At 37.9% G+C, this 12,892-nt stretch overlaps 1 protein-coding gene across 1 annotated transcript in view; it reads left to right on the forward strand.

Moving 5' to 3' along the window:
• Positions 1–12,892, forward strand: part of LAMA1 (laminin subunit alpha 1) — a gene marked incomplete at its 3' end in the record, with an annotated part of 152,632 nt that overhangs the window by 55,566 nt on the left and 84,174 nt on the right. Inside the window, exons 6-13 of the mRNA XM_081263467.1 lie at positions 1,305–1,394; positions 3,344–3,461; positions 4,474–4,652; positions 5,164–5,269; positions 6,747–6,907; positions 7,847–7,987; positions 10,224–10,397; positions 11,819–11,920. Coding sequence (XP_081119593.1) covers positions 1,305–1,394; positions 3,344–3,461; positions 4,474–4,652; positions 5,164–5,269; positions 6,747–6,907; positions 7,847–7,987; positions 10,224–10,397; positions 11,819–11,920 — 1,071 coding nt within the window. The remainder of the gene's footprint in view (positions 1–1,304; positions 1,395–3,343; positions 3,462–4,473; positions 4,653–5,163; positions 5,270–6,746; positions 6,908–7,846; positions 7,988–10,223; positions 10,398–11,818; positions 11,921–12,892) is intronic.

The following is a 12,892-nucleotide window of genomic DNA, read 5'->3' on the forward strand; positions in this document are numbered from 1 at the left end:
TTTGTGTCCATTTAAGATGAATTTTGGAAGACCTCTTAACAATATTGAATCATCCAGTTCATGAACATGCTGTGTCTCCTCCCTTATCTGATCTTCTTTAATTCCTCTTGGAAATATCTTATGGTTTATTGGTAAAGCTCTTGTTCAATAATGCAAGAAAAATAAATCAAAGGCATACAGAGAGCACGGTAAGAGTGAAGCACCACTTGTAGATGACATGATTGTATGCATAGAAAATCTGAAACAACTAGTAAATATAAGTGAATTTAACAGTGTTACAATGTACAAAATAAAAAATGTGGAATATATACTCAATGGAATATTACTCAGCTTTAAAAAAAAGAGTAAAATTATGGCATTTGCCAGTAAATGGTTGGAGTTGGGAAATAACATACTAAGCAAAATAAGCCAATCCCACAAAACCAAAGGCCAAATGTTTTCTCTAATATGTGTACACTAATTCACAATAAGGCAGTAGGGGGGGCACTATGGAAGAACAGGGTTACCTTAGATTAGGTAGAGTGAAGTGTTGGGAGGGAAGAAGAAGAGATGTGGGGAGAGGAAAGATAGTAGAATGAAACAGACATTATTACTGTATGTATATGTTTGTGTGTGTGTGTGTGTGTGTGTGTGTGTGTATGACTGCCTGACCAATATGATTCTGCAACATGTACACTCAGACATTATATCCCATCTATGTATGATATATAAAAGTGCATAAATGTATTCTACTGTCATGTATAACTAATTAAAACAAATTAAAAAATTTAAAAATGAATCACATTTATATATACAGTAATGAATAATGGAAAATGAAATCCCAAAAGATATTTATTAACATATACAAATCTACAAAGTGGTGAGAACTAATCTTAAGAGAAAAACACTATTTTGTTAATGAGGCTATTTACATCTACTGATTTTTGTGTATTGAACTAACTGCATTGGAGGATAAATCTTCTTTGCTGGTGATGTATTATCTTTTTTATGTAGTACTAAATTCAATTGCCCAGTATTTTTTAGGTGTTTTGGCAGGTAGGGTTTGAAGATGACCTCTTTGGTTTAAGATGCAGCCAAGCTGGAAAATTCTTTTAGACTCTTAGGTTTAATAGATGAGTTGATTTGAGCATTATTGATTTTAATTGAGCACTAACATTCATCATGCGTGAAATATAATTTGAAATGGACATATACTTTTAGATTACTGATAATACACTACCTGACAGATTTGTGGAGTGCCAGTGTTTTCTTTTCACTGAAATAAAAAGGTTTTAATTTCTGTATGTAACATTTCTTTTTCTTAGTATTACTATTCAATAAAGGACATTTCTGTTGGAGGGATGTGCATTTGCTCCGGCCATGCTAGCAACTGCCCATGGGATGAAACTACAAAGGTAAGTTCTAGTATTTGATGATTTACTGCAACTTCAGTGTAGAAGTTGTAACTGTAATATTTTCAGTATTCTTTTGCATTCAAGGCAAATGTTGAAAGTTATAAACTCATGTAGCAAAAGAGTAAAAATATTTTCATAAAATTTTACTGTTTTAACTTTTAATGTTTTTATTAGTGTATTATATTTATATATAATAATGAGGTCCTTTTGACATAATCATGCATGCATGGAATATAATTTGCTCCATTTCTGGACCCAGTAGTAGTTCTTTCCCTCTCCTCCTCCCTAACCTTGCTCCCCTTCCTCTGCTGTACCAATTTTCTATTTACTTACTGTTTTTTTTAACTGGACGCTATGAATGAGTTCTAAGAGGAAAATATACAGCATTGAGTGCCTACATTAAAAAAAAAATATATATATATATATATATATATATATATATATATATATATATATATCACAAATAAAAAATATAATGTCATACCTCAAGGCTCTAGAGAAAGAAAAACAAACCAATCCCAAATCACTAGAAGATAGAAAATAATTAAGATCAGAGATGAATTTAATGAAATTGAAAATTTAAAAAAAACAATAAAAAGGATCAATGCAACAATCGCTGACTTTGTGAAAAGATTAACAAGATTGATAAATATTTAGTCAAACCTACAGAAAGCTAGAGAAGACCCTAACCAACAAAATTAGAGGTGAAAGGGAAATATCACCAACACAAGGACTTCTGCCATCCAGAGGATCATTAGTAACTATTTTGAAAATTTATTCTACAATAACCTGGAAAATCTAGAAGACATTGGCAGATTTCTGCATGCATATGACCTGCCCAAATTGAACTATCAAGTATAAACAGACCATTATCAAGCAATGAGATTGAGGCAGCAATTAAAAGCCTTTCAAGGAAGGAAAGCCCAGAACCAGATGAATTCTCAGTTGAGTTTTACCAGACCTTTACAGAAGAGCTAACACCAGTCATTCTCATTTATTTCATGAAAAAGAAAAGAGGGAACACTCCCAGATACTTTCTATACAGCCAGTAAAACCCTGATATCAAAACCAGATAAAGATGCACTATGGTTTAATTTTTTAAACAATTTCATAATTTTGCTTTATTTGGAGGATATATTTCTAATTAAGTCCTTCTTGTGGTTTTCTGCATGTGTGGTAAGGTACACATAACGTAAAATTTACCACAGTAAGGTGAACAAGTCAGAAGTCTTCTGAATTTTGAAACTCTTCTCTCTAGGAGAGAATTGAGCAAAACCATGTGCAGTTATAATTTATGCTGAACATTTTTAAAAATATTGCCTTCTCGTTTTCTCCATTTCCATGTTTGTGGTACTGAATCAGAATAGAATAAAGTTTGTTTTAGCACAATATATCTTTTCTCTGTAGTTTTGTACCTCTGGAATAGGATTATTCTTTTGTTGTTATTGTTGTTTGTTTTTGTCTTTTGGGTTTTGTTGTTGTTGTTTGTTTTTGCAGTGCTAAAGGTTGAATGCAAGGGCCTCCCACATGCTAGACAAGCACTTTACCACTGAGCCACACCCTCATTCCAGATTGTATTATTTTGATGCTAAAAAAAATCTGTAAATGAATGTCAGAAGATTATTAATGAAAAGTCTTCTAATAATTAAGACAATTATTATTACTAAAGACTTCCAAATCCTTAAAAGTCAATGCATCTTTGAAAAAAACATTTTTGTTAGCCAGCCCTTCTTTGAGGGTTGCTTTTATCTTCCTCCCTTCTCTTTGCAACCAGACTATCTGTATATATCCTTTTAGAAAAGTTACTTCCCAGTTTGTTTGATATGGGTAAATGTTCTTCCATTGTGACATCTTTCCACTTATTTGTGGTAGGTTCTCTCCTTAAATACAACTAAGAAAAATACACAGGTAAAGTTTTCTGATCCGGTTTCGCATCCCTTTTTGTGTAGAAACTGCAGTGTCTGTGTGAACATAATACTTGTGGAGAGAGCTGTAACATGTGCTGTCCTGGGTACCACCAGCAGCCCTGGAGGCCTGGGACCATATCCTCTGGTAACACATGTGAACGTAAGTACGCTATTTGAAGAATGTGGTTTTTCTCCTCTTATTATAACTATACTTTCGTCATTTTAACTTTTGCAATGAGTAGGTAACTTGTTTTCACAGAAAGTCAAATAATGCCAAAGTTCTAGATTATCTTTAAAAAGTTTAAACTATTAAGGACTAAATGTATCTTCATGGATTTGCTATTTTCTCAAAGGTCCCCTTCCCATACATCCATTTATTCTTTATTATCTTGGATTTAACTTTTAAATAAACAATATATTCACAAGATTCCAACATCTAATAATATAAAGAAGTTTGGGGTAAAAGCTTTCCTTTTACTTCATTTCCATCCTTCTCACTTTTTATTATTTCCCATTATGTTCTTATTAAAATTTTTGTGCAAATAAGCATGCATTAGCACAGTGCTACTCCCAACATATGTTCTTACACAGAAGAAGACATAATATTTATACCATTGCTTATTTGTTGTTGTTTGTTTGTTTGTTTTTGGACCTCGGGATTAAACCCAGGGCCTTGCACATGCTAAGCAAGTACTCTGCCACTGAGCTGCCCATTACTTCTTAATATTTAACAATATATCTTTAAAGTCTTTCCATGTTAGCAATTTAATGCTGCTTTGAAAAAAAAAGTGGCTCAGAATTCTATTATATGGGTATAATAAATAATTTATTTAAATGGATATCTATCAATGGGTGTTTCAGTTGTCTCTAGTCTGTTGTTAACACAAATGATTATGTAGTGATTGTCCCCATACATTTTATTCACATGTGTACAAAGATTCTGCAAAGTATCATCCCAGAAGATGGATTGCTGTGTCAAGTGGGCACTCGCTTTTATTATCTTGATAGCTCTTCCTAGTTATCATACATAATATTGCCTATGTCTTATTAAAATTGCTTATTCTAGAATTTTAATTGCATTGATAGTCATATAGACTTACTTAGAGAAATAAGGGCCTGCTTTCTATAAGACATCCTATGTGTATTAATTAATATATTAAAATATTCTCTAGAATGTAATTGTCACAATAAAGCCAAAGACTGTTACTATGATGAAAATGTCGCCAATCAGAAGAGAAGCTTGAATACAGCTGGGCAGTTCACAGGAGGTGGGGTTTGCATTAATTGCCTGCAGAATACCATGGGAATCAATTGTGAAACCTGTGTGGATGGATATTATAGACCACATAAAGTAAGTACATGTCTCTCCCATGGCTGAGCATCATTGCCTTCCCAAAGTAGAAAAAAGAGACTTCACAAAGTTGCAACCAATGGAGACAATTCTCAACCTCTATGTTGGAGACTCCTTTCCTTTTGTAATGCTTGATTTATATTGTCATGCTAATAATGATCTTCTAATTTGTATTTTCTACTCTGCCCTGTTTACTAGATAAGTAGGATGTTCACGTGTTGTTATTTAACTTGAGGTCAAGGGCCTATTATCTTTGTGATCTTGGGTTATCTAACTGGGAATGTGGAGATTCTGCCACTAACCAGAGGCTGAGTATTGCTTATAGGATGTAGTCATTCCTCAGCTGACTTGATACACAGTTGTGACAGTGTCCCTGGGGTGTTCTCCCTTCCTCCTTCTCCCTGTGCCCCCTTATAACAGTATTATCTTGGCATTGATAATATTGTTCATATGATTGCTAATATTGTTGTCATTTCCGGTAAAATAATCCAGGACAACTTCTGCCTTTCAGGTTTCTCCTTATGAGGATGAACCTTGCCATCCCTGTGACTGTGACCCTGTGGGGTCCCTCAGTGCCATCTGTGTTAAGGATGATCTCCATTCTGACTTAAATAAGGGTAAATGCTTGATTCATTTTTTTGTGCTTACAATTGCTTTTTTTTTGGGGGGGGGGTGGAAGATTGTACCTGTTAGAACCATTATCACTGTGTTGGATGGTAGGATTCTTTATTAATTCTTTGGTTCACTAAATGTTTATAAAGCACCTACTATGTGGCAGTGAGTTTTCTAGACCTTTCTGATATATATTTGAATAGATGACCAAGGTCCCTGCTCAAAGGAAACACTAAGCAAGTACATGGATACTATAATACCAGGGAGAGGGCTGAGGACCTAAAGCCAAACTGAGACTCATAATTGGTTGGAGAGCGGGTGTGGAGGTGACACTGTCGGGTGATGAAATGACATTGGAGCAGATAATTGAGCATTTGATGAAAAAATAAGTGCGGCTCAGTTAAAGCCATCTATTGAACACAGTGAATAGCAGTTGCTCTATTTAGCTCCTAGAAATGCTCAGAGGACTTCTGCATACATCATCTCACCAAGCAAGTAAATCCTCCAGTTAACTTTGTAAATGTGAGTGTTCTTTCCCTTTCAAAATTTGGTAAGTGGACTTGCAAATATCAGAGTCTCCTGAATAGGTTGCATCTGTTCGAAGACTTCTGTGACCCCATCAAATTCTTGGCCACTGGCAGTAAAAACAGCTGTTGACCAGCAGGCATGGAGATGCAGCTGTGGGGCCTAGCAGGAGTGTGCAGGGTAAATTGTGTGACTGACTGATTCTTATACCCTGATGGAAGGGTGATGATAGTGGCCCTGCAGGTGGGCCACTGATCTACTCTATCTAGGTATATTTGCTTATTCTGGAATGTCATGTAAATGAAACACAATATGTGGGGTTTTTGTGTGATGGGCTTCTTTCACATAATATATTTTCAAGGGTTATCCCTGTTGTAGCATACATCAATATTTCATTCCTTTTTATTGCTGAGTAATATTCCGTAGGATGAATATATCACATTATATCCACTTATCACCTGATAAATATTTGAGTTATTCTTACTTTTGGCTATTATGAATAATGCTACGATGAAAATTCATGTATAAGGTTTTGGGGGGAATGTTTGAGTGTTTACTTAGGAGTGGAATGGCCATATCATGTGGTAACTCTGGGTATAACATTTTGAAGAAGTATTAAACTGTGTTTCAAAGTTGTTGTACTATTTTACATTGACTCCAGTCTCTGTGAGTTTCCCCTCTGTTTTCTTTATTTAAAACAGGAGTTGGCAAACTATGGCCCAAGGTCTAAATCTGCACACTGCCTGTTTGTAAGAATCATCTTTATTAGAATAGAATGGCAGCCATTGGCTCACACATTGTCTGTGACTGTGGTCCAGCAGTAATGGCCGAGCTGAGCAGTTCTACAGATTCTGTGGCCAGAAAGCCTAAAATGTGCCTTCTCTGGCCCTTTACAGAAAAAGTTTGCCAACCCTAGCTTCACACTTCTTTTATTTCCGTGTGTTGCTTTCTCCCCAGGGAAGTGGCCGGGTCAGTGTCCGTGTAAGGAAGGTTATGCAGGAGAAAAATGCGATCGCTGCCAGTTTGGCTACAAGGGCTACCCGAACTGTGTCCCCTGTGACTGCAATCTAGCTGGCAGTGTGAACGACGATCCGTGCACAGACCCGTGTCTTTGTAAGGTAAGCAAGGAGGTCAAAGTGGCCCTGGGTTTCTTCTGTGCTTCTCTGGAAAAGGAGCATCTTCTCCTGGCTCACAGTTCTCAGACAAAGCAGTTCAATTTAAGCAGAAAGTCTCATCCCTGCCCAGAAGCATGTCACAGCAAGTTGGTTCTGTTGTGTCCTTGGACTTAGATGAATACTTGGATTCCATTTTTTTATTTTTCTGGGCAATGGCCATGTATTCCAGAGGCATTTCTGTGACTTTCTAGGTGAAACCCAACTCTGCATATCATTTATTTGGCCTTGACTGAATTCTTCCTTGACATTCTTTTCTAGCTTTGTATTTGGGGGAGAATCAGGTAAACAGTAAGTTCCCACAAACTAATGAAATGCAGGTTTTTAATCTTGGATTTTTCTTAAGAAAAAAAAAAAAGAACTGTATAATCATAACAAATACGTCCATATGGTACCAGTGAAGAGTTTTATTTGACCATACGATATTAATAGCAATTTCCCTGGAATTTTAAGGATTTCCTGTTGTACCTTTTGTGTTTATTCTCATGAAAGCACAGTCTCAGGCATATGTTATATATGACCAAAAATAACCTCGAGTATTTATGTGTAGTACAAACAATTAGACAACCCTCCTCCGATTTGAAAATGTTCATATAAGCAGCAACAAAGGAAGAGATAAAACAAAACAATTCATTTACATATGATGACTAAGTTTACATATTTATATATAATCCCCAGCCTTGTTCTTGGCTATGAAATTAAATAATAATTAATTCAAACTATTTTTTTGGGAAATAACGACTTCATGAGACTTTTTAAAAACATATTTATTTACCTGCTTCTGTGGGCTACCAACCCTCCCTCCTTGTTAATATCCTGTCAATGTCATTTTCTTCTGTCTGGATTCATTGGCTTCACCTGGAAATTTTTTATTGTAACTTGCAGGAAAATGTCGAGGGGAAAAATTGTGACCGCTGCAAACCAGGCTTCTATAACTTGAAGGAAAGAAACCCCCAGGGTTGCTCTGAGTGCTTCTGCTTTGGTGTCTCTGATGTCTGCGACAGCCTTTCTTGGCCCATTGGTCAGGTGGGAGGCCTTGGGTATAAGCTGGATTTAATCAGTGGGTGGTCATGTGAGCTCTCTACCACTTTGTCAGCAAGCTATGGGCTGATTTTTCCTGAAATACCACTCTTGTGCGTTTGGAACAACACCATTAAGAGTCAAAGGGCAGTCGATTCCTGAAAGGGTCCCTAAATTTCCTGTGTTTGTTTCCACACACATTTCCCTATCAACATAAAATATGTATGATAGAATACACTCTGTTTCCATTTCTTCCATGGGGAATACATTAAGTGGGGAGGTCAGATCTCACTCCATGTTTTAGTCAGCTTTTTCACGGCTGTGACTAAAAGATCTGACCAGAAAATCACAGAGGAGGAAAAGTTTATTTGAGGGCTCTTGGTTTCAGAGGTCTTAGTTCATAGAAGACCAGCTCCATTCTTTGGGGCTTGAGGTGAGGCAAAACATCATGGCAGAAGAGTGTGGCAGAGGGAAGCAGCTCATTTGATGATCAGGAAGCAGAGAGACAAATCTCCACTCACCAGATACAAATATATACCCCCAAACCACACCCACAATGCCCCACCTCCTCCAGCCTCACCCCACCTGCCTCCAGTTACTACTCAGTTAATGCCATTAGGGATTAATTCACTGATAAGTTTAAGGCTCTTGCAACCTAATCATTTCCCCTCTGAACCCTCTCTCTTTGTCTCACATGTGAGCTTTTGGGAGACACCTCACATCCAAATCAAATGTCCCCGCTGGCACATCTAGGGCCATGGGAATTTTACAATTCAAAGAAGCTAGGGGCGGGAAGCACTCCAGTGGACGGGTGGGAGCAACAGCAGGTGGCCCAGGCTTTATTAGGTGTGTTAGCTTTTTGTTGCTGTGACCAAAACACCTGACACGAACAACTTAGAGGAGAATGGCTCATGGTTTCAGAGGATACTGCCATGGTCAGCTGGCTCTAAGGCAGAAACATGGTGGAAAGGCATGGCTGAAGAAGGCTGCTCTGTTCATTGCAGTCAGGTAATAGAGAAGGGGTGAAAGGAGCCAGGGTTGAGATATAGTCCCCAAGGATACACCCCCAATGACCTGCTTCCTCCAGTGATGTCCACCTGCCTACAGTTACCATCCAGGAGTCCATTTAGATTATTAATCCACTAAGTGGATTAATCCACTGATAAGGTTGCAGCCCTTCTGATCAAATCATTGCCTAAAAGCCCCACCTCTGAACCCTGCTGCATTAGGAATCATGCTTTCAACACATGAGCCTTTGAGGGGATATTCCAGATCTAAACCATAACTCAGGGGCAGGCAGTCTGTTTTGAGAAGGGAGAATTCTGGGGGGATGAGTTTGAGGCAAATGTCAAATGGTGACTAGGGAGGGAGATGGTGTAATGACTAGAGATTGAGGAAGAGATACTGGGCATAGGGCTTATCAACTCATAACTGTGGCCACCATGCTGGGGGAAAATGACCAACATCTTTATGTAGGTGATAAATTGAGAGTATATAATCTATAGTATATATATAAAAAATACACACACACACACACATATGGTTAGCATTTGGGTAAAAAGCAGAGGACAATAAAGAAGGGGGAGTCAGAGTTAGCAAAAGACATTAATCCTTGCTTTTCCAGGTCAAGTAGCCCTTATCTGAAATGTCGGGGAGCAGAATTGTTTTGGAATTTGGATTTCATATTTTTTCAGATTTTGGAATATTTGTACACACATAACAAGATATCTTGCAGATGGGATCCAAGTCTAAACATGACATTCCTTTAGGTTTCATATACACCTTATGCACATTACCTTCAGGCAATTTTATAATATATTTAGTGCACCTGCAATTTGACTGTGACCCACTGCATGAGATCAGTGGCATCATGTAGTTGTTCATGAAGTTTTGGATTTGGTAGCAGAATTTCAGAATTCTGGATTAGGAATGCTCAACCTCTATTCTTTATAGTTTTTAAAAAAATCTAAAATATATGTTCATGGCCTCTATGGCTTTACTCCTTTACTTATAATTTATCTGGATTAGTGGTGCGTTATGACTTGTTCTCAGGTTGTCTTAGTCCTTTGACAAGTGGAAATGTTCTGTGGTCCATTTGTAGCAGTTGTGTTAACTTCATCCCTAACTAAACTTTCTGGGTTTGTCTCTTCATTGTGAAAATATTTATGCTAGATTGCATGAGATATAAAGTTCATTCTATATCATATTCCAAAATTATTTTTCTTTCTTTTTTTTCCCCTAGGTGAATGATATGTCCGGGTGGCTGGTCACTGACTTGGTCAGTCCAAATAAGATCCATTCTCAGCAAGAGGCGCTGGGTGGGCGCCATAAGATCAGCATCAACAACACCCTGGTCATGCAGAGACTGACTTCTAAGTACTACTGGTCAGCCCCTGAGGCCTACCTTGGAAATAAGGTATGTGTGCTTAGATGAAGATCTCAGAGGCCATTAAGAAAAGACTTCTTGTTTTCATTATAAGTAATTTTGTTGGTGAGTTGAACTTGAAAAGGCATTTCACAGCCTTTAATTTACATTGGATACACAAGATTTTTTGATCCTTTTGACTTTGTAGTCACATCGTTCCAATAAGAGTGTCTGGTTTTCTTGGTGCACTTCCTAAGCAGTCTGTGTTGTGGGAAGTCTCATCCTCTTATTGATGACGAATCTTCTACTTTCCACCTCTGGGTCCCCATCACTTGGGCTTTTCGAAATGCTGATCACATTCCTACTTTCTTCAGTGAGCAGTGAACCCAGATTAATGCCCCGTGGCTTCCTGGAAGGCCTTGCTTAGTGGAGGGCCTGGTGCATGGGAAACACTCAAGGAAGTTTCCCGCAGTGCGATTTTTGGTCTGCTTCCTCTGTTTAGGTACCAGGACAGGCTGTTGCTCATGTAAAGTGCATAGATAGGAACAGACAGAATACTTTCTGTTTTAATCTTAAGTAAGTATAAAATGATCTACAGTGTTAGAAGTTTGTTTCTAAGATTGAGCCTCCCTTCAATGACCTGTTCCCAGTCTCTCTCTCCAATTAATCATGCCCTTTCTCTCAAGAGCCTGATTGTTTGGAAAATACATTTGAAGGAGTGTATTTGAGCACCTATAGTTCCTTGCTCACTTGGGGATTGGGTTCATTTTAGGATATCCTTTTATAGTAGCGTAATCTCATAGCTTAGGGAGTTTCTAGTTAATTTGATGATTAAATTTCCTAACTTAGTTTAAAGGGGTATTTTTGAAGATAATTATTTTTGCCATCCAATTATAATTGTAAAATATGTCTTCTATTTTTAATGGGATCTTATCACCAAAATTCACTGAAATTTTTTCTTTTGAAATCACTTGTCCAATTTTATGACTGCAAAATTGGATTCCGAACATTCTTTTGTTGCGACACATCCATCAGGAAGAAAATTCTACATTAAAGGAGATCTGATGAGGAAGAAATACTTGTAGTCTTTCCTTCAAGTAGAAGATCCAACATGTTATTTGCTGCAGCAGGACAATGAAAAAAAAATTGTCAGGGGTCAAACTTCCTACTCTCTATATTATTTAAGTAAAATAAATGTCTATTGTGTGATTAATAGGATTATATAGACCTCAGAGTCTCTTAGTAGTACATTTTTGTTTTGGAATTCAGCAATATCCTCCAGTCTTGGTAATATCAATCAAAATACTCATTGAGTATGTTTATACTGCCTTTAATGTGAATTTGCTTACATATGGTAGCCACTGGAATGCCTTGCAGTCTAGTTCTTTCCAGATGGATCCTAGCTACCACTTCCTCCTCCTTGGGGCTGTGGTTGATTCTCTTTGATGTTCACGCTCATTTGACCATTCCAGCTGACCTCTTTTGGTGGGTTCCTGAAATACACAGTATCATACGATATTCCAGTGGAGACAGTGGATAGTGACCTCATGTCTCATGCGGATATCATCATCAAGGTGAGACTGTTTTGTTTTGCTTTTGCATACAGCTTAGGAATTAGTGGGGTGATCGTTGGCTGACTGAAAATGGCTAGGCCAAGTGGTTCCTGTTGGGAGACTGTGGCGGGGTGACTTGTCTACACACTGCCCAGATTGTGCCTGTGATAATCTAACTGGAGGCCCTGTCTGGGGTTCTTTGCATTCCTGTCATCCCCAGGGTGTACCCATCCTTTCATGTTTAAAAAGGAGATGTACTGGGCCTGATGGCACATGCCTACTACTAGTGACTCGGAAAGTTGAGGCCTGAGGATCCCAAGTTTGAGGGCAGCCTTGGCAAATTAGTTAACACTTTGTCTCAAATAAAAGAGTGCCTCTTTGAGGTTCAATCCCTATCCCTGCAACCAACCAATCAATCAATCAAGTAATGATGAGCATTTGCTCTGACCTTGAAACTAGCCAGCCTTTTAAGGACTTTTTTTTTTTCCCTCCTGCCACTTTGCCTCTTCATAGGAACCTATTAGTCAGTGCCTGGCCATGTGGGGACAGCAGGAGACACACTGCCAGGTCCTCTCTCCCTCTCCCTGTATATCCTCATTCCTCACAAAAAGACCTAGTTTGGCTTTGCTCCAGGGTCGCTGGTATATTTGGGTTCTTGTTTCCTGTGTCCTTTGATCTTGAGTGACCTTTATCTCCATGTCCATCCTGAACAATTGGAAACTGGAAGGTAAATTACTGTTGTTTAAGGCAATCTTATGAGAAGTTGGAGGTATATTTACTGTACATACTGTTTTCAACTTCTAATGTTTAAAGATTAGGAGTATCAGATGCAGGCTGCTTTGATGAAAACTGTGGGCAGATGCATGACCTTGTTTCTTTTCCAAGATACCAACAAAGCACATGGTCTTTAGGTTTATCATTGGAATCCCTCTGAAAGAAATCCAGTTCAATACTTTTTCTCCAATAATTCTGGACTGAGAGTTATACACACCA

The sequence above is a fragment of the Spermophilus citellus genome (genome assembly GCF_964194105.1).
Source record: "Spermophilus citellus genome assembly, chromosome: 12".
Taxonomy (NCBI): Eukaryota; Metazoa; Chordata; class Mammalia; order Rodentia; family Sciuridae; genus Spermophilus; species Spermophilus citellus.